General features: G+C 50.9%; 1 protein-coding gene across 1 annotated transcript; it reads right to left on the bottom strand.

Annotated features, from left to right (window-relative positions):
• Positions 1-1,348: 1,348 nt before the first annotated feature.
• Avil (advillin) lies at positions 1,349-21,788 on the bottom strand. The gene is made up of 20 exons (XM_021174704.3): positions 20,976-21,788; positions 18,395-18,473; positions 17,073-17,147; positions 15,433-15,629; positions 14,464-14,572; positions 14,263-14,373; positions 13,619-13,821; positions 13,116-13,194; positions 12,897-12,995; positions 12,079-12,232; positions 11,884-11,984; positions 11,302-11,439; positions 10,983-11,141; positions 10,164-10,343; positions 8,322-8,467; positions 7,730-7,874; positions 5,710-5,898; positions 5,187-5,255; positions 3,776-3,901; positions 1,349-1,860 (listed from the first exon to the last, which is right to left on the bottom strand). Exons 2-20 carry the CDS (start codon positions 18,458-18,460, stop codon positions 1,747-1,749), a joined length of 2,460 nt encoding a protein of 819 aa, XP_021030363.1. The 5' UTR covers positions 18,461-18,473; positions 20,976-21,788; the 3' UTR covers positions 1,349-1,746.
• Between the last annotated feature and the right edge of the window lies 1 nt (position 21,789).

Raw genomic sequence — 21,789 nt, 5'->3', positions numbered from 1 at the left:
TGTTTCCTGTTATCTGGATTTCACACTTGTTGGCATGTGTTAGAGTTGTCTGGGCGACGTGGGCTTCTTTGCTGACAGCTCCAGCATGCTCTCTGTAGTGGTGCATACGCTGGTATGTGCCCCTGAAATGGGTGTGCTGGCAGACAGGAATGACAGTGGTACAGTTACCACACAGCTCTCTCAGCATTGCCTTTATTTATTTGCTTTGACGCTGGGGACTGAACCAGGACTTGAGGCATACTGCTGAGGTAAGTGTGTGCTGGCCTTCTTCCTTTTTTTGTTTTGTTTTGTTTTTTCGAAATGGTTTCTCTGTGTATCTCTAGCTGTCCTAGAACTAGCTCTGTAGACCAAACCCGACCTCGAACTCACAGATCTATCTGCTTCTGCCTCTCAAGTGCTGGGATTAAAAGCCACTACTTGGCTTTTATTGTTTTCCTCTCCTCTCCTCCTCCTCTCCTCTCCTCTCCTCTCCTCTCCTCTCCTCTCCTCTCCTCTCCTCTCCTCTCCTCTCCTCTCCTCTCCTCTCCTCTCCTCTCCTCTCCTCTCCCCTCCCCTCCCCTCCCCTCCCCTCCCCTCCCCTCCCCTCCCCTCCCCTCCCCTCCCCTCCCCTCCCCTCCCCTCCCCTCCCCTCCCCTCCTCCCCTCCCCTCCCCTCCCCTCCCCTCTTCTCCTTTTCTTTCTTTCGTTCATCCATCCATCTGTCTGTCCTTCCTTCCCTCCATTCATTCATATGGTTTTTAGAGGTAGGGTTTCTCTGTGTAGCCCTGGCTGTCCTGGAACTCACTGTATAGACCAGGCTGGCCTTGAGCTCACAGAGATCTGTCTGCCTCTGCCTTCCCAAGTGCTGGTTTTAAAGGCATGCACCACCATTGCTACCTACATACTTTTTTTTTCTTTTTATGCATATGAATATTTTGCCTGCATGTGTTTATGTGCACCATTCACATGCCTGTTACAGAGAAGACATTGGCTCCCCTGGAACTGGAGTTTCAGATGATTGTGGGCCACCGTGTGGGGGCTGGGAACGAAACCCTTGTCTTCTGCAAGACCACCAGGTGGTCTTAACCCCTGAGCCATCTCTTCCACCCCATACTGCACTTTAAAAAAATTGAGTCAGGGTCTTCCTAAGTTACTCAGCTCTGCCTTGAATACTCTCTGTAGCCCAAGCAGGCTTTGAACTCACAACTGTGTTCCTACCCTAGCTGAGCTGGTAACGGGTTAGAGGCTTGTGAACCAGGCCCAACTTCAAGACTGCCTCTTTATTTTCTCAGCACGGAAATGTTCTTCCCATAATAACTACAGCCACTATAAGAACATAGTCACATGGCCTCTTTATTTGAAAAGTTGAACATGCTGTGGCACACGGTAGACCTGGGCATTTTGATCCCGGCCTGCAGGGAGTGTGTGGTAACTCTAGTGCTTTGGGGATTGCAGGGTGTAGTTGGAAGCAGATGTGGGTCCTGATGAATTAAATACTTTAAGCTTAGTTTCTAGCTCTTTCTGCCTTCACGCTCTCTGCTACAGCTTCAGCTAAAAAAAACACAAAAGCCAAAAGGCAAGCAGTCAGCATCTAATGGATAGCAACCAAGAAATGCAAGGATGACTTCAAAAGACAATCCGCCATCCTGAGATGGGTCTTATCTAAAGCAGCCGCATGTCGGGCTCAGTTGGTAGGTGAACTCTTTGCTGATGTTGGCACTGCAAGTTTGCTCTCTCCTGTGGCCGGGCAGCAGACACACGCCTTGCTCTAGAAAAGGCCCCTTTCTTTCTTCAGCTGGATCTGTTTCCAGCCAGGCAGAGCATCAAACTTCCCTCTCGTGATGCCAAACACAGATACAAAGTCTTGTTCCGAGAGGTAGTTCTGAGAAAACAGAATTTGTGGTGAGAAAGAAGACAGCGCATTTCACTAAATGCCTACAAGTTAGCTGGGGAGAGGAGGGCAGGAAGGCAGGAGGGAGGCTGCATGGCTGTGTGCTTGCCTGGGCACACAAGCTTGCGAGGGGATTGAGCCCGAGAACCATAGTCAAGTGATAGGTAGACCCTGGGAGGGAGGTGTCAGGAAGGCTGAAACAGCCCTACACTGTTCCCTGACCATGGAGGCCCATTTGAGCCAGTGGAGGAAGAATGACTGGGTTTCCCACTTGGTTCCTTGCCTGATAGGCAGTGAATGGATTATACATTATGTATGAATTATAAACATTTGATTTTGGATGGATGGATGGATGATCAAGTAGAGTATCTTGCTCCATGCCTTCACTACCATTCTTGTTGAATACTTATTTTTGGTGCTAGGGGGTTTTATTTATTTTTATTATTCTGAGACAGCATCTTACCACAGCCCTGGCTGTCACAGAACTCACTGCATAGCCCAGGTTGGCTTGGAACCTATGGTGACTCTCCTGCCTCCATCCCCATAGTCCCGGGATTACAGTCATGAGCCACGAAGCCCAACTGTGACCTCTGCTTCTAAGAACATTGCACTCTAGATGCTTAAGACTTGGCTAGAGAAGAGATTACATTAGGGAAAAAGTCAGAATCCTTTAAGCAACTCAAGGGGAAAATCCACTCATTCATCTGTGCACGCAGCATGAAGATGTTAATTCATTTAACTAAAACCTAATCCAGGAAATGAAGGAGCCCAAGGCGAGTGTGTGTTGTGGGGAGGGAATAGAGTTAGGACACTCGTAGTCAAAGAAAGCTGGTCAGAGGTGACCTCTAAGTGGCAAGCAGCTGGCTCCCTCCCACACCAGCAAGCAAAAAGAGAGAAAAGTGGGCACTGGCTGAAGGGTGATGAAGAAGAGAGTATGTGAGGGCCCCAGGGGCAGGGCCAGACTGTGGAGGCCTTTGGAGTCTTTTGTAAGTACGGCAGGAAGCCATCTGAGGTATTTTAAAGTCTTCTGTTACATTTATTTAGTGCGTCTGTGAGGGAGCATTCTTTGGAGATGAGAAGATAACTGGTGGCATCAATTCTCCCCTCTCTGAGGCGCTGAGTTTGCAAGCACCTTTGTCCACTGACCCATCTTGCCAGCCCACGTGGTATTTTTTATTTAATTTTTAAAAAAGATTTAGGGCGGTGGTGGCACACACCTTTAGACCCAGTATTTGGGAGACAGAGGCAGGCAGATTTCTGAGTTCGAGGCCAGCTTGGTCTACAAAGTGAGATCCAAGACAGCCAGGGCTATACAGAGAAACCCTGTCTCGAAAAAAAAAATAAATAAAAAAAATAAAAAAGATTTATTTATTATATGCAAAAACACTGTAGCTGTCTTCAGACACTCCAGAAGAGGGCATTGAATCTCATTACAGATGGTTGTGAGCCACCATTGTGGTTGCTGGGATTTGAACTCAGGACCTTTGGAAGAGCAGTCAGTGCTCCTAACTGCTGAGCCATTTCTCCAGCCCCTTTTATTTAATTTTTTAACTTATTTTTTTAAAGATTTATTTTATGTGTATGAGTGCTCTATCTGCATGTACACCTGCGTGCCAGAAGAGGACATGCATCAGAACTCACTATAGATAGTTGTGAGTCACCATGTGGTTGATAGGAATTGAACTCAGGACCTCTGCGCTCGATCTGTTCGAGCCCCCCTACCCCCACCCCCACCCCAGCTTGGTGCTATAAACCTGTGGGAGCTCCGCCACCTACGTTCAGTTCCCGCAATTCCCGCAGCATGTTGGATCTGCTCCAAGCCTTTTCCCAAACTCCGAGCTTAGGCTATGCGAGCTCCGCGCATGCGCGCCCCCCTCCCCCCTCCCACACACCCACAACCACTCACCTCCTTTTTGGCGGGGTCCACATCCTCAGGCAGCTCCTGGTTCTGACCTTTCAGCAGAACTTCCACCGGGTAGTACTTTGGCTCACCGTCACTAGGATTCAGGTAGAGTGTCGCGTTCTTCATGTCCTGCGTAAGAGAGGAGCACAGACACAGATAAGTAGAGCGATGTTTCGTGTGGCCTCGGTTCCCTGCGTGTATAAGATTTACACTTTGGCTTGTGCTCTCCATCCTTTGTGAACATCTTTCAGAATGGCGGTCCCTAAACCTGGATGCCTGACAAACCTGGGGACGCTGATTCAGCAGGTCCAGTGTGAGACTTTAGAGCCAGATCGGCGTGCGCACTGCACTTAGGTCTAACCATGCATTACATATAGATGCTTGTTTATGTAGTGCTGGGAACTGAAGCCAAAGCCTCGCGCATGCTGGGCAGGTGCCGCTGAGCTGTCTACCTCTTGCCGGAAGTCGTTTTCAAGTACTATGATCATATATATCCCTTCCTTTGGGGTTTTTATCTAGGTCCTACGTTTTCAGTCGTTAAATGCTTTCAGACTGAAGCTACGCTTAAGTATACTTTAAAGACACTATCGGCATCCCATTAGCTTTGGGACCTGGGTTAGCAGAGCACAGAGGACAACGTGTAAATGTTGGACCTCCCTGTGTCATGAATCCCATTCTGTCATTCCAAGCGCTGCTGGCCGCAAGCTCCACTTGTAGCTGTTAAAATAGGGGTCCGTGGCCTAAAACAGCGTGGATTTCACCATAAGAAACTAATAAAATATCATCTGGGTTAGAAGCTTGTGCCTGAGGAATACCAACAATAATCCTAAAAGGTTGAGTAATAAAGTTAGGTTTTGTTCTTATTGCTCTTTCTTTTCTTTTGCTTCCTTTTTCTTTTTTTTTTTTCTTTTTCTTTTTTCCTTTCTTTCCTTTTTTTTCCCTTTCTTTTCCTTTTTTGAGGCAGGGTCTCATATAGCCCAGACTGGCCCTCCACTCAATATGTAACATGGATGACCTTAAACTCTTTAATTTAGTTAGTATATTATGTATATGGGGGGATATGTGTGCACAGGAGTGTGGGTGCACTTACAGTCCAGAGGAATACACACTTCTGGAGCTATAGTTAGAGTCTCCTGTGAGCCACCCAACACAGGGGCTTCTCTTAGCTGCAGAGCCAGCTCTCCAACCCCCCTCCCCCACATACCTACCGTGTTTTGGAATGCAGTAAATTAGGAACTTGGCTCTGAGACCTGCTTTTCCCTCTTCTTCACCCCCCTCCGCCTTTCCTCCCTCTCCCTCCCCCTCCCCCCTCTCTCTTTCTTAATTTCTTTCTTTCTTTTCTTTTTATTCTTAAAAGACACCACGAGGGCATCTGCTGCACCCTCTCTCTCCTCTAAGAGTGAACCCGACTCACAGCGGTGATTCGCACAATGGCAGTCTCATCTCCCAGCTCATTCTTTAGTTGCTCATATGATTTTCCTTCCTAGGAAGAGACAGAAAACACAGGAGGAGATATTTATTGACAACAGGGAACAAGCATCATAGGCCTGGTGTGTGTAGGTAGAGCCATGAAGCGCTTGGGTATACTCAGGTCCAGTTACAAGTGACCAACATTCTTTGGTGGCAAGAACAAGCTGGTGAGCGGGCGTCAGACGCCTGATTTCTTGCCACTGGCCCGCCGTGACTTTCCACGGACTGTCAGGATTGTGACCACGTGTAGACAGGTATCATAATTCCTTGCTGCCTCCTGCTGACACAGCTGGGAACTGACTAGACTCCCTGCCAGGGAGACAAAGCCAAGGAGAAGGGAAGCAGGCAAGGGTGTGGGGAGTGGCTCGGGTTTTACTTGGCTCTGGAACAGCATGTCCCCCCCCCCCCCCATGAGTTCTGAGGCTCAGGGCAGTCAGAACAGCATCCTCAATTTCTATTTTTCTTACGCTCCAAATGTGAGGGTCCCATGCCAGGAACCAGCCTGTGAAGGAGGGGGGCTCAAAGCCCTGTTTGATGATCAGGATCGGTGTGTCGGGGTCTCGGCCACTAGGGTGTGTGACCAGGTACTCCTGGGCCGTCGAGAGGGCCCCCTTCTTCTCCGTGGCATTGGCCTCCGCTCCTATCCACAAGAACACCTGTTGCACCGATTTCATATTGTTAGTGCGTCCGCAGGACCAAATACTGCTGTGTACACTGCTCATCCCCCTCGCCCCCTGCCAGTCACATCCTCATTCATGCTCCAAAGAGGAAGGTTCCAGAAGCAGCTCGATCTTCTAAGTTTTCGCATCCGAACCACAGCTTCCTGAATGAACAGCCTACAAAGCACCTCTTATGCTGTCTCGGTGTGCTTCAAACCTCAGAGAAGCCAAATGTAGCCGTTCCTGTCTAAGTGGCTATCTCATGGGAACGTCCGTTCTTGGTAAGCCTGAGCCCTCCATCATGTAGGACAGAACTGAGAGTCAGGTCTGTAGCCCTGGATCCAGGGAGTCACTGGACTCATGAGCTGGATCAAGGCAGTTACCCCATCACCACACCTCTCTCTGTGATAACACAGCCAATACCCACTGCTCTTGGCCCATCCTGCTTTCTGGTGTGATGGGTCAGGCCCTCAGAGCCCACAGCTACTCTCAGCTGTATCTATCTCTCTCTAGGGTGGACCTTAGGTCTTGTTTTATGTCTTTGTGGGCTTATTTGTTTGGTTTTGAGACAGGATCTCACTCTCTAGGCAAGGCTGACTTCCAGCCTACTCTTTCCTTGAACTCACAGAAATTCTCCTGCCTCAGCCTCACTAGTGCTGGAACTGCAGGCACGAGCTACTCGGCCAGGCTTATTTTATTCTCTGGTAGGATCCTGTGTCTTGTTCTCCAGTACCATTTCCTCCCCCAGAGCCCGGCTCATCTCTTCCCACTTGGCCTTCTCCTCTAGGAGTCTTATGAGAGCTCCAAACTGCATTGAACACTTCACATACCTCACCATAAAGCACGCAGGTTTCTTTGCCTGGCCCGTCCCACCAGTCTGTAAACCCCGAAGGCTCGTCAGCATGGAGGGAAATGGCATACACAGGAAGACATCTCGTGCACCTGCTGCCTTAAAGGCCCATCCCTAGTCTCTAGAATCTGCTGTCATCCTCAAAAGAAGGCAGGACCTTATGCTATGCTTTGTTTTCTAAAGTAAGGTGAGAAAATCCCCAGGGTGGTGAGAGGGATTTTTTGTTTTGTTTGGCTGGAACTTTTCTTTTTCTTTTTTCTTTTCTTTCTTTCTTTCTTTCTTTCTTTCTTTCTTTCTTTCTTTCTTTCTTTTTTTGTTTTGTTTGTTTGTTTGTTTTTTTGAGACAGGGTTTCTCTGTGTAGCCCTGGCTGTCCTGGAACTCACTCTGTAGACCAGGCTGGCCTCGAACTCAGAAATCCGCCTTCCTCTGCCTCCCAAGTGCTGGGATTAAAGGCGTGTGCCACCATCGCCCGGCTGGAACTTTTCTATTGTATCTATCTATTTGGCAGATGTGGGAACACATGTGCCAGAGTATAGGCGTGGAGGTCACAGGACAATTTGCAGGATGCCTTCTTGCCTTACATCGGGTGGGTCTTGGGAATTGAACTTGGGTTGTCAACGTTGATGGCAAGCTCTCACTGGGCCCTTTTGCTGCCCCCTCCCCTTTTAACTTTTTAAGACGGGTGGGATAGGGCTAGGGGTGGGGCTGGCCTCCAACTTTATTTGGGTCCTCCCGCCTCTGTGTGCTGGCTGCTCAGACTGCAGCCATGTATCAGTACCCCGGCTTAAGGCTGGTGAGGTTAGACATCGGTCTACTCTGCCTGTGACATAAAGCAGGCTCGCCAGCAGCCAACCGAAGATGTTTGACTTAGCTGGCCCAGCCCTAGCCTGCTTTCATCCAGGGTGCAGGCGTCATACAGAAACAGCCCAAACTGTGGAGACCTTTGCCAGCGTCCTGAACTTGCCAGTGTGACTCACCTGGTCCCAGGTGTCCAGAAGCATCACATCATCTGGGCTCAGGTCTTCCTGGGTGAAGTCCGTGACCTCCGTGACAAGGAAGCGGCCAGTCTTATTGGAACACTCAAAGAGCCGGACCTGGACGTCCAGGGTTTCTTGCTGCAGCCTGCAGTAGAGTCATGCAGAAGGAGAGTGATGCATAGGAATCATGTTGTGTGTGTGTGTGTGCTCTCGAGAGTGTGTGTGCACACGTATGCGTGTGTGTCCGTATGAGAACAGAAATAGCTTTGGGTGTCTTCTCCCATAGCTCTGTAGTGTTTGAGACAGCATCTCCCAGGGCCTGGATTGTGTCAGTTTGGTTAGACTAGGCCACCAGCAAGTCTGAAGGATCCTGTTGTCACCCCCACTCCCCTGCACAGGGATTACAGGCCTGCGTTGCTGTAGCTGCTTTCAGTCTGCGAGGGATGGAGCTAAGGTCTTTGTGTTTGCACAAGGACTTTGTTGACTAAGCTGTGTCCCCAGCCCGGAATGTTTAAAGCTGTGAGGGAATCTTAGGATTTGTAGGGGCCACTGGCCAGGCCAGCCAAGAAGACAGAGCTGACTGCTCACTTACCTTTTGTCGTTAGCGTAGGCTGTTTTTCCTCCCAGAAGGTCCCAGAACTCAGGTGGCTCCTGGCCCTCAGCCACAGTGTCCGCATTGCCATCACAGAGAAGGTCGACCAGCTCCTTAGCCATTGCCCGCTCGTCCCCACTAGACCCCTGAATGGGGTGAGGAGAACACAGGTGTTAGAGGCACAGGGCACATTGGTAGGGATGCCAGGCTTCTGAAACTGGGGGTTGGCTCTGTGCTGCCGTGCCCCAGGATGGGGATAGAGGGGAGGACAGGACATGCAGGCAAAGGACAGGCCTGCTCTGAAACCCACAGCGCTCCTACGCAGAAGCCGCCTCTGATTTAGCCTCACCTGGAATTCTAGCACACAATTTCCTCCGATGCACATGCACAGTAAAGGCTCTGCCTCTGTAACAAGCAAGCCCTGTATCCCTAGCATGTAACTTTCATTGTTTTTGTTTTGTTTTGTTTTTGTTTGTCTTTTGAAGACGGGATTCCTTTGTGAAGCACCAGCTGTCCTGGAACTCAGGATGCTCTCAAACTCTGAAACCCGCCTGCGTCTGCCTCCTGAGTGCTGGGATTAAAGGTGTGTGTCACTACTGCCCAGCTTTAGTCTTTTTTTTTTTTTTTTTTTTTTTAGATTTATTTATTGTTATATGTAAGTACACTGTAGCTGTCTTCAGACACTCCACAAGAGGGCATCAGATCCCATTACAGGTGGTTGTGAGCCACCATGTGGTTGCTGGGATTTGAACTCAGGACCTTAGGAAGAGCAGTTAGTGCTCTCAACCACTGAGCCATTTCTCCAGCCCCTAGTCTTAGTTTTTTAATTACAGTAAACCTGACTGTTGGGTTCCACAAGGCTTAAACAGATCTCTGTTCCCACAGGGAAATTCCTTTAGTCCTCTTCAATTCCTATCCCTTTGATGTCAAGCCCTGAGTCCTGAACTCTTGACATAGGCTAAGCTGGGCTCCATTAGAACAGTCCTGGCATTTCTCAAGTGGAAGCATGTCACATCCAGCCTGGGAGACAGAATTCTTTGTTGACAGGAGACTCTTGTCACTTGGAGACTCTGTGTTGTGTGCATGAGTGGCCCTTCCATTTTTATTGCTGAGTAATATTAGTAATAGTAATTCCATTGAAGGAATATTACTATTTTTGAATTTCATCTATTTTTCCAGATCGCATCTAATTTGAGGGGATTGTGAATAAACGTGCTACTATGCACATGTGTATACAAATCTTTGTGTAAGGAAGTTTTTGTTCACTGGTGCTCTTTAAAGATTTGTTTTACTTGCATGAGTGTTTTATCCACATGTATGTGTGTGTAGGTATGTGCTCAAAGTGTGTGCAGTGCCTATGGAGGTCAAAGAGGGTGTCAGATCCCCTGGAATGGGATTTACAAATGGTTGTGAGCCACCATGGGGAACCTGAACCCAGGTCTTCTGCAGGTGGCATCTCTGTTGAGCCATCTCTCCAGCTCCAGGATTTTGTGTATGTGTACGTAGATGTGTGTACATATGTGTGTATGTGTTTGTATGTAAGTGTACAAACGTGTGTGTGTATGTGTGGATATGTTTGTGTATGTATGTGGATGTGTGTACATAGTGCATATGTGAGTGTACCTACGTGTGTGTGTGTGTGTGTGTGTGTGCACGCGTGCACGCATACACACAAGCATGTGTGTGCTCTGGGGTTACAGATAGGAGTTCCCATTTTCAGCCTTTTGTGTTGCTGGGGATTGAACTTGGGTGTACTTCTGCATTACTGACAGGGCTGAGGGTGGAGCCAGGGCAGTCGTGACTCCCAACGGACTAACTAGTAGGACCCAGCAGCACTCTCACCTTGCCGTACCACAGGTAGTGCTCTGCCTGAGTCCGCAGCAGAAAGACGTCGTTGGAGTTGAGCGAGGAAGCAGAGGCTGAGACCTCCACTGCTTTGGTGTTGGATTTGTCGTTCCCGTGGATCTGGAAGAGCCTTACTGGAGGGTCAGGCTCCTCGTTTCCCTTCCTGGAAGTCCCTCCCTGAAAAGCAGAGTCCAGACCTTCAGAGTGCTGTATGAGCTGGCTGCTATGAACGCCAGATGGACTGTATACCATCTTTGTCCCTCAGGATCCCCCTAGGCTAACGGGAGAGGACCACGATTTCCCTCCACTAACTGACCTCGAGTAATTCTGAGGAGCAGGTATTATTCCACTGTGCACAGGAGGAGAGTGAGGTTGGGAAATTGGCTTACACGGGGCAAGAGAAGGACCTGACATCAGACTTGAGAGACCCCCCATACCTGAGTGTCTGAATTGCCTGCCCAGGCTTCCATCAGGGCTCTGTGGAAGAAGCAGGCCTTAGACTAGGAGAGGGGCACACCAGGGCAGTGACTGAGGAGAGGCAGGGCAGTGTTGGATGGGTGCAGGCTGGGTAATAGCTACTGCTGTGCAGATCATGTGGCACAGAATGGGAAAGACAGTGCGCTAACTAGATAGTGGCTTGAGATTTCCCTGGATGTTGCAGACCAAGCGCCTCCGTTGCCCTAACGTCTCAGCTAAGCCTTGTTCATCCCGCCACACAGGCCACCTCATCCTGCCACCAGCCTGTCTGGTAGCTCTTTATTAATTCCTCAGTTCCGAGCATCCTTGCACAAGATGAAGTTATCTGTAGGTCCTCACCTCGTAGATAACCAGCTTTCCTTTGAAGATGGCCATGAAGTGGCGTGGCTCCTTCCCCATGCTAACCCGGACCTGCACAGGGGCTCCATCAAACTGCTGATCCACCTCCACCGCCTGATAGGCTGAGGCTGCCAGCTCATCCTGGGATGCGTGGCGGCCCTGCGGTGGAGTGAGAAAGGAGTGAGCCTAGGGAGGCCCCTGGATCCAACACCACACAGAGCTTTTGCCTGTCCTACCTGCCACATGTACAAGATGTAATGGGGTTTCCCAGGGAGGTCCCTGGATTCAATACCGCGCTGAGAGCTTGCGCCTGACCTACCTGCCAGATGTACAAGATGTAATGGGGTTTCCCGTTCAATTCATACGTGTAGAGAACCAGATAGCAGTCTCCCCCGTAGAAGAAGCCATGCCACTGGTATTCCACAGGGACCAGCTCCAGGTTCTCAATTCTCCAGACCTGGACACAAGAGGAGACACAATTCCTCAGAGAGGGGCATCCTGTTCAGGGAATTCCACTGGAAGGGAACTGGGCAGTGTTGAACAGACCCCAAGTGGGGACAAAGCGCTAACAGCCATCTCAAGTGCCCTTCCCCGCCTCTGTGCCCTGAAGACCCATCACATTTGCAAGACTTGAATCCTGAGAACTGTCCCAGGTCACACCAAGCCAGAAGCTTGGAGTGAAGTGGCCATGGTCTTCGCAGATGACTTGAACATATCTTCCAGGTGATAGATGACTGGGGAAAGTGTCTCTCCCTGTCCTGAAGCATTGTGGGTGAACAGCCAGCTCCATGCCTCTTGGACAGTATGGAAATGTGGAGTGGGGACAGAAGCATACAGAACTGGCTGCCCTCCTCTGCAGCAGAAACACCCCAGAGGCTGAGTGCGCCCTCACCGGGCTCACCTCAACCTGGCCTTTGCCGTCGTCCACCATCCTCTCCTGTGCAGCCACTTCTGGCTTGGTGTGTAGCAGAGTCACATCGAACTTGTCCTGGAAGATCTTAGCTGCAGAGAAAGAGGTGGGAGAAGCCAAGTGAGCAGACACTCGAGCCTCTTTCTAGGGTCCCAGCAGAAGAAGACACGCGTGGCGAAATCTCACCGATTTTACCAGTGCTGAATGTTTTCCCCAAGCCCGTGGTCTGGTCCTTCACCGACCATTTCTGGAACAACTGTTTGAACATGGCCGACTCTGCGCCATCGTTGACGGTCTCCACGTTGGTGCTGCTGGGGTATCCCTTCATCTTGATGAAATCCTGCAGTCCCCACATCCCCCCCCCCAAGCACATCAGACAGGGACTTACTAAGTGTTTGCTCATCCGGTAATTCACTATCTGACATCAGGCGGTGGGATTCTCTCCTCTCTCACCCTGGGAATCATTGCCAACTTCTGACTCACTTTTTTGGTGTCTCTTCATTAAACTGCCACAACTATGGCCATTATGGATTGATCTTGCAGGACCTACTATGCGCCTCTACTAACTGTATCAGTTATTTGCACATTTGTTCCCTGTAAGCACATCACGTGCTGGAGCTACAGAATTTAGTAAATGCCTCTTGAGGACCGGGCCCTCATCTGGACATGTGACACCCCCTTTAATGGCAACAGGACCTTCTGAGAGCGGGTTCTGTGTGCCAGTACGGTTCTGAGTAACTCACGAACTGGTTTTATCTTACAGTGGTTCTGGGAGACAGGGTTCATCCCTGTTAGATATTGGGAAACTGAAGCTCAGAGGTGCTCAGTGGCCTTGCCCAGGACACTCAGTTGGAAAAGGTAAAACCTACACTCGTATCCCAGGCAGTCTGTTTACTTTGAAGCTCATATATGTCACCGTGCTCAAGTGCCTGGCATGTTTGAGCACATGTCTATATCGATAATGGCAGAATATTCAGTCAGCGTCACACATCTCCAGCTCCTACCAGGGCTTTGGACATGGCCGCCTGTTTCTCAACCTTGGTGGCTCCTTTGCCTTTCCACACGTAGATCTTGGTGCCACTTTGGTCCAGGATGTAGCAGTCCTGAATCAGTCAGGGAGAAGTATGGTTATTCAAACTCAAGGCGGAGGAGACTTTGCCCAGGGGTCTGCCTTCAAAGTTACTTCCGGCTTCCTCAAAGAAAGCCCCCTTCAGTCCACTTACATCGTGGTTCAGTAGGTCCTGGACCAGGGGCCTTGTTGCCACCTCTGTGACTGACAGCTGCCCAGCTGTGTCGGAGACACTGGTGAAGGAGAGAGGTTTAGCCTGCGCCTTCTCTTTATGAAGCATCCCATAGCTAAAGTGATGTTTCAGTGTGGCTAGACAGAGTGGACTTTTGGAGATAGACACAGCTTGAATACAGAGAGGGAGATATACTCTGTTCTCTGAAGGAGACTGTGGATCTCGCTCCACAACTATCCCATCCACACCTCTAGGCATGGATACACCAGAAAGGTTCCACCCGCAGGCCAGGAGACTTTTAAACAAGAAGGGAGGATAGCTGCCTCTCTGAGATGGGCTGCCTCTGAGCTCCTTGTAGGAGATAACTTTAGAAAGGTCGAACCAAGAGCAAAGGCCGACGTCTCTACCCAAGCTGAGTGCCTGCTGTTCTAGAGGACACCTCCCCACACCCAGCCTCCAGCCCACAGCCAAGCTAAAACACTCACTGATATAACATGATATTTGATTTCTGTTGCTGGTCCATGATCTCATCAGGAACTGCAGGCTTGATCATGGAGCGTCGGCCAAGGGTACCCTGGAGGACTGTCATCAGCCCTGGGCTGGCCGCCTCCTTGTCTCCCTCAATCACCCCGATTTCAGCACGGCCCCCTCGCTCCCTGTCCCGAATGTCCTTTGCCAGAAGCATAGCCTGTCAGAGAAGCCAAAGGAGGGCTCTCAGCTCAGCCAGTGCCCTTTCCCTCCCCACAGCTTCCATGCGAGCCACCAGGATGGCAGGCACATTACTCTGATGCTGAGGAGCAAGACAAGCCCTTGGCCTGCCTGCAAGACAGAGTCTACGCTTAGGCAGAAGTCCCCCCTGAACTCCTGGGGGTCAGCAAGCATAGAAGGCAAAGGGCCGGGCGTGGTGGCGCATGCCTTTAATCCCAGCACTCGGGAGGCAGAGGCAGGCGGATTTCTGAGTTCGAGGCCAGCCTGGTCTACAAAGTGAGTGCCAGGACAGCCAGGGCTACACAGAGAAACCCTGTCTCGAAAAACCAAAAAAAAAAAAGAAGGCAAAGGAAGGTGGCACCCAAGAGGGGGAGCCCAGCTGGACGACAGGCCTGGAGGAGAGGAGGGGGAGGAGCTAGACCTTGAGACGTTCCCCACTGTTGCTCTCCGGGCCATTCCACTGGATGATGACCATCCCAAGGTCCAGCAGGAAGACATCGCCTCGGTTAAAGCTGTCCCAGCTCATTTCCACCTGTGTGTGAGCAGTCAGAGCGGTTTGGGGCAGTCTTAGGTGCCAGGGTGGGAGCACCGGGCACCCAGGACACTCACGTGTGGGACTCACCTCCGTGGCTTGGATGTTTCTTTTCCCCTTTACATGTAGCAGCCTCTTCACATCATAGGTGTTGGTCTCCACGTGCTTCATCCCAGAGGCTACACCCCCCTTTTTATAGCTGAGGGGACATTGATCCAGTTATTTGTCCTATGCCTGCTACAGCGCTAGGTTCTGGGAAGACTACTGAGAATTACAGTAGTAACATACAGACATCTGCCTGCCTCTGTCTACATTGCTTATAATAACAAACGAGCAAAGTAGACAGACACTGCACCTGCTGCCCCAAGGATAGGCCTGTGACTAGGGGCCGAGGCGGGCTTTCCTGAAGGGACATGTGAGCTGAGATTTTATGAGAAGTCCCACAGATGAGAGTAGTGCAGCAGGCAGAAGGAACCCCATAGATTGGGATTATAGGCAAGAGCCCCAGCTGGACCTCATGTGTGGTGTCTGTGCACCGCAGCGCCTACGTGTGACCTCCCAGAACTCTCCCTGCCTCCTTATTCTGTGCAGTCTCACGTCCCTCTTTCATTCTAATAAAGCGTGTCCTGTCACCCGTGTGCACGACTTTCAGAAACAGAGATTGTCTGTGTCTTTGTTCATGTGTGCTAGGTGAGGCTTGCCACTGACTCACAGACACCTACATTGACCACAGCCTCCTCCCACCGCTAAAGCAGTCAGGAACACCCTGGATCATGGGTCCTTACAGGCCTGTGTGTGTGAGAGGTTGTTCTGAGAGATGGGGTTCACAATTTATAGTCCCAGCACGCTCCAGAACGCAGTACTGTCCCTCACTGCCTCGTATGGCTCCTCACAGCCCGCCCAGCCCTCTGTCCCACCCCACTCTGATTTGCACTGCTCCCGATCGAGCAAGGCGATGGCTTTGCTTTGCTTTGCATCTCTCAGGTTACTTCAAAGGCCCTTTAGTTTCCTCTCCTGGGAACTGTTGTATCTGTCTCCACTCTGTGCGTAGCTACTCACATGATGCCCTGCTTGAAGTAGCCACGGAAGATGTCGGACTCGTGGTACTGGACCTCACGGTGCTGCACCGGGCTGCCTCCCAGGTAGTCATCCAGCTGTGTGGTATAGATGGCCGCGCAGCTCTGCTCGTCCTGGGAGGAGTCCTTCCCGATCCAAAAGTGGATGTTCTGGGAGAGAAGGCTGCCCACTCTCCGGGTCTGGGATGTAGCCAGAGGGGCAGGGTCAGGTCTAGGCTCACCTCTGCTATCCTGCTGACTTCTCTGGTGTGGGAAGGCTCCAGCATGCCCTGTGCTACGGGGCTTCAGGGCAAGGCCCCTTCACATGTGCAGCCCTTCTTTCTTTGTGCTCCAGCACGGCCCGTTTACAGGCGCGCTGAAGCTCTGGTAGCTCCGTTTCTTTCCCACATTTGGGGAAGCTGACCACTTGCTGTTTCTAAAGTGGGGAACCTTTCCCCAGTTGGATTTCAGGCTCTGTCTGAAGGGCCCCCGCACTCACAGAACTGCACATCTTTCAGCACTGTGTGTGTGATAGTATTCATCCAGTAGAACGAGCAAAAGGTTATTTAAAAAACAACAACAACAACAACAACAACAAAACAGGTTATTGCATAGCCCAAGCTAGTCAAAACTTATTGAGGCAGGCCTCCAACCTCCTAATCTCTCTAGTTCCAACTCTCAAGTGCTGGGATCATAGGTGTGTGCCACTAGGCTCCATTCTTTGGTTTTAGGAGACTGAATGTTTGCCTGTAGCCCAGGCTGACCTTGAAGTTGGTCTTCCTGAGTGTTATGACTGGTATACTGTCTATCCTGTCAACTTGTCGTCACAAGCTGGAGTTATCTGGGAGGAAGAATGTGGATTAAGAAAAAATGCCTCCATCAGATGGCCCAGGGGTACGTTTGTAGTGCGTTTTCCTGATCCACGACGGATGGGCAGGTGGTCCTCGGGTATATTTTAAAAAACCACAAGAGCCGGGCAGTGGTGGCTCACGCCTTTAATCCCAGCACTTGAGGCAGAGGCAGAGGCAGAGGGGCAGAGGGGCAGAGGCCAGCCTGGTCTACAGACTGAGTTCCAAGACAGTCAGGGCTACACAGAGAAACCCTGTCTCGGGGGGGGGGGGGGCTTGGCAAGCCACAGGAAGCAAGCCAGTAAGCAGCATTGCTCTGTGGGCTCTGCTTCAGTTTCTGCCTCCAGGTTTCTGCCTTGAGCTCCTGGCCTGACTTTCCTCAGCGACATAAGATGAATGAATCTCAGGATGCTTTTGCTCAGGGCATTTGTCACAGCAATGGAAACTATCGTACCTAAGGCACAGTGAGCACTTTGTGGCCAAAGTCAGGCTGCATGTTTGTCTGGCCTTCTGAACACTTTAGTGTATGGCTGGGACCCTGGGATGTGTGTGCTGTGTGTGTATGGTATGTGTGTGGGTGTGTGGACAGCTTACACCCAGGAGAAGGGTTGGACTGAGGGCCCCAGGCCCACCATCTGACACACACACAATCACAACCCAGGCCTGAAGGTGGCCCTTGTCCGACAATGTAAAGAAGAGTCTACACAGACAATGCAAACCCCACCACTTTCACCGTGGGAGCTGTCTACAGCCTGGGAGCTGAGGGGAGAACACAGCTGTGGAGGACATCGCTCACCGAGAGGACGATGTAGCAGTCTCCCTCGTAGAAGTTGCCGTGAGCACTCAGGGGCACCAGCGCCAGCTCCATTTTCTAGAAGGATTAGCAGAGTATGCAGCTGTGTCCCTCGCTCCTGCCTTCCCCACAGACTCCCTCTCCTGTCACCCGCACAGGTAGTGGAGGAACCATCTCCCTATCTTTACAGGCAAGCTGTGGCGCGGGACAGGAGCACTGTTCTGGCTTCTAGGAGCATTCTGGGTCTGAGTGTTCTGTGTCCTTCCCCATAGCCTCCCCCTTGGTCTCATTCACAGTACCCTGGGGAGGCTTGTGAGCCCCCAACGCCCACAGCAGGGGAAGGAGTTGGGTGTAACAGCCAAGTAACCCTCATTGGAGCTGTGTGGATTGTCCAGGCAGGAGAGCAGGCAGACGGCATAGAGAACGCCAGCGGCGTGTGATGCTCCAAGGCTGAGGGTCCCACGGTCACAGTCTCGGTTGTGGGGCCCTGATTTGCTCATACAAGGAAGATGGTTCACACGGCCTCAGATACAAATGATACTTTCTCTGTTCAAGTGAAGCAAACCCGTTGCCATCTTTGTGTATGTTCTATGTAAAACCCGGATGTTAGGTGTGAAAATATTAAATACGCTTCGTGAGTCCAGGTTGGTGCCTGTCCCTTCCTTTCTTCCTTACACTTACTGTGTGCTACACGGTACGTGTAAATGTCAGAGAAACTCGGTGTTGGTTCCCTTCTTCCACCATGTGGGCCCCAGGGCTTGCACTTAGTCAGCAGGCTTGGCTGCACACATCCATCTCCCTCTGGCCAGCCCTTCCTATTCATTCTGAAGTGAGTGAGGAGACTCCACAAGCCTTGAGAGCTCGTGGCTCACACTTTGGAACTGAGCAGGGTAAAGGGAAATGTTACCTGTGGGGTTCAGGCTGCAACAACTGACTAGGCAGAGGTGCAAATGTCCTAGTATCTGGTAGGTCCACCCAGACCAGAGCGCAGAGCCACCCTCGAGACCAAGGCCACACAGGATAAAGAGACGAGCAGTGCCCGTCTGAACAGCATGTCCCATCCCAAAGCTGGTAGGAACCAGACATGTTCTGACCAGCAGCCAAGAGTCTTCGGTTAAGGGACCTGTCTTTCTGAGATGTTTATTGGGAGTGTAGACTCACCAACCAGATGCCCGGATGAAGGACAAGGTTGGTTCTGCTTGGGGGCCTGCACTGAGTCACTGGGAGGTTCAAGGTTGGGGAAGCCTGCCCTCTGATGCTGACCTTCTGTAGCCACTGGTTCAGATCCCAGTGGTCAGGGTGGGTGTGGCTCCCACTCGGCTCACCTCAATTCTCCATGTGATGATCCCGGGGTCGTTGCTCACAGCCCTGAAGGCACTGCTCAGAGACATAGTGTCTGTCTTCCTGGAACCGAAACATCACAAAGCCCGGGTGATGCTATTCACAGTGAACAGGGAGCCATTGCTTCTCCCAAGACACTTCCCTGTCTCGTCAGCCACCACACCGCATCCCCATTCGGTATATCACCATGCTACCACCACACTATTTCACCACGGCAGCTCAAGTTCACACAGTGACCTGGCTGGGCCGTCCTGCTTGAAAGGCTTGTCTCCCACCTGCTGTCACCTTGGTCAAGAGCTCTGGGCCATAGGAATGACACATTTCCTTTAAGATATACACATGCATGTTGGTGTGTTAAATTCTGTGGAGCTGGAGTGACAGGCGGTCATGAGTCACCAGAAGTAGGTGCTGGGCCAGTATGTGCCATCTCTCTATGGGCGAGGAGGAGGGGCGGCAGGAAGGGCAACACATATTCCAGAGTGTGACATTGTCACGCCCATGTTGACCCACTGCCCACAGTGGCTCATTTTCAGGAAGTGGCCATCTCCCTGTCACCTGTGGTACAGATGAGGCTTAGAGAGATTGTAGATAATCTGTCAATAGACACGCTAGCATGGGCACCAGAGCTGAGTTTTTTTGGTTTCATTTTGTTTTACTTTTTTCAAGAAAGGGTCCCTGAGACCCTGGCCATGCTGGAACTCATTCTGTAGATAAGGCTGGCCCTGAACTCAAGGAGATCCCCCTGTCTCTGCCTCCCAAGATCTGGAATTAAAGACATGATCCACCACTACCTGGCATATTTTATTTTATCAGCACAGGATCTATCCACGTAGCCCAGGCTGGTCGTACACTCCTCTGCCTTAGCTGCCTTAGCCTCCTGAGTGCCAGCGTTACAGGCTTCTGCCACCAGACCTAGGTCCATCCCTTTTATTTTCTTTCACACCTGTCTGTGTTTTAGCCATGTTTTCATGCTGTAGCCTTCCCAAAACTAAGTTCAGTTGCTCACAGAGAGGAAATCCAGACAGAAAAAGTATTTCCAAATGAAGCCCCTCCTCTCAATTCTTGAACTCCTCTTCCCAGATGCCTGGCAAGACCTTGTCACCCCCACCTGCTCTTGGCTATCACTTTTAACTTTGCAAAGCGTCCTACAACAGTAACCACCCTTTCTCATGACTAATACATGAACTGGTCTTGCAGAAGAAAGGGGAAGGTACAATGCCTGTGCCTAGGACAAAGAGCTGAGTGTGTCAGCAAGGAAAATGGGTGCAGGCCTCCCTGCCTGTCCCACGCAGACCCCAGCTTCTCTAGAAGGCTTGTCCTCAGGGAGCTTAGAGGTTCTCAGCACCCATAGAGCTGAATAAGGCCATGGAGGGAAGTGGTAAGAGGACTATGGGGACCTTACGCTGGTCACAGTAGTCAGCACTTGGCTGGGGTTAACACACGGTGACCCAGTAAGTCTGCGAACATGTCTCTTCTCAAGTCCTACCCTCAGGGAGACTGAGCTCTCACAGTATGCCAAGTGATCACTAGGTTGGCTTCTCCTAAGACTTAAAGATGGGATGGTTGGATTTACGCGAGATTAAAAGACAGAATCGTCCCGGGGGGTGGGGGTGGGGGGAGATTGTGTGGATGTTTGATAGTTGGTGATATACAGGATTTGTTAAGTGTGGCATGTCTGGGGATGGGGCATTGTTCAAATGGTAGACGTCTGTTATCCCCAGCAAGGCCCCACCCCTAAAAGAAAAAAAGGGTCTGACTCCACCGACCATTCTTCTCTTGAGCTCTAACCGGGTTTGGAGAGGATGTACCACCAAAGAGCCAGGCCCTTTGTGTGCTGCCGGCAGTAGACTGAAGCAGAGCCGTGGTGCGGAACTGCCAATGTTTGAGGATTTAATTTGATAACTTGTGCTGCCCCACCCTGCACAGCTCAGAACCACCAGGAAATAGTCAGCTTTCCTTCAGGCCAAGTTTTCTCACTTTTAAGTCTAATGCGTGACCCACCCAGGAAAGGGAACCAGAGCTGACACAGTCCTGGTTATCGGTAAAGCCTAACCAGCCACCTTAGCACGGTGAATCCGAGCCCCCAGTGCAGTCCCATGTCCCCCATGGAACTTCAGAATCCAGGAGCTGATTAGAGACCCAAGATTCAGGAAATGCCACACCCAGAAAGCCCAGTTCCATCTATCCACATCAAAGTCCCCCAAAGCTGGGTCTGTTTGTCTTCCCAAGCCGTAACCACCAGCACTTTGGAGTACCGAGAGCTACAAAGATCACAGGCACGGGGTATGGTCTGGGGATTCCAGGTAGCTTGTAACCTACTGGGGTTTAAACTTCTCTTGCCCCACAGTGGAACAGATGAGAGGGGTCTTGTTACCCCAAATCCCTGAGCCTCAAGAATGTGGCCCAACTTAGTCAGTGGGATCTACAGGTTCTCTCAGTGTGAAGTTTCCAAAGCTTCATCCCAAAAGACAAAAGCCAGGGAAGGTATGACTCTTGTCCCTTCTTCACCTTTGGCCTCATCCACACTCAGCATTTGGCTGACAAGGACACACAGAGTAGACCTACCTGACCCTCTGTCCTCCAACGTCCGGCAAAGCAGCAGGTGAAGTACTGATGAGGTATCCCAAAGCAGCCCGTCCTGAAGCCTGTTTCAGCAATGGCCGCACAGCACAGACACTGGGTTATATTTGCTTGTGTTTGCATCATAACCACATTTTCCTAGCTCTGGCCAATCACAGCCAACCTAGCCCTGGGCTTGACTTATTCAAACCAGAGAGGAAAGCTTTATCTGCTCCTATGCAAAACAGCAAAAAACAAGAAGAGCAGACTTCTAAAGGCTTCTTTTAACTCCAGCTCCACACCCTGGTCTATTGATTTTTTTTAAAGTGCACTGTCCATCAATAATTCAGTGAGGGAGGATATGAATTTGCCATATTGTAGATATGAACGTATTATGCTGATGACAGGAGACTGGCTAGAGCTCCCCTACTGTGTGCCTGGACGTTCAGGACTGCGAGATGATTCTGGGCGATTCTGTGGTGTCGGGAAAGCTTTTGTTACTTGGAGTCTGTACAAGTCATCCTACTATGTGCCCAGAAACCATGCTGGGCTCTGAATCTCAAGGCTTCTGCTTGGCAGCATCAAGAGCACACGCAGGAGCCTCCAATTCCCCCAGGGCTTCAGTCTTTACCCCAGTCAATAGCACAGCCAGCACACGCTTGCTAAGTCCCTGGGGGAGAGGGAGTTGGTTCCAACCCAGGCCAGAGAGGAGCCGATGCACTCCCAGCCTCTGTAACCTTGGTCAGAATCCCAGCGTTTATTCTGCTGGGATCATCATTTCAGGACCACAGAGGTCATGCAGGGAGAACAGTGTCCACCG

The sequence above is a fragment of the Mus caroli genome, unplaced genomic scaffold, assembly GCF_978045245.1.
Source record: "Mus caroli unplaced genomic scaffold, Mus_caroli_1 scaffold_9, whole genome shotgun sequence".
Lineage (NCBI taxonomy): Eukaryota > Metazoa > Chordata > Mammalia > Rodentia > Muridae > Mus > Mus caroli.
Note: the sequence above shows the minus strand (reverse complement) of the source record. Positions and strands in the feature narration are given on the sequence as shown.

What these genes read in the sequence shown, in the direction of transcription:
- Avil (XM_021174704.3), bottom strand. Translation starts at nt 18,460, where the DNA reads ATGTCTCTGAGCAGTGCCTTCAGGGCTGTGAGCAACGACCCCGGGATC. An exon ending in ACTGCTACATCGTCCTCTCG is followed by an intron (nt 15,630 to 17,072) that starts GTGAGCGATGTC and finishes GCTACATCCCAG; the next exon opens with ACCCGGAGAGTGGGCAGCCT. An exon ending in CCATTGTGCGAATCACCGCT is followed by an intron (nt 3,902 to 5,186) that starts GTGAGTCGGGTT and finishes TCTCTTACGCAG; the next exon opens with GACATGAAGAACGCGACACT.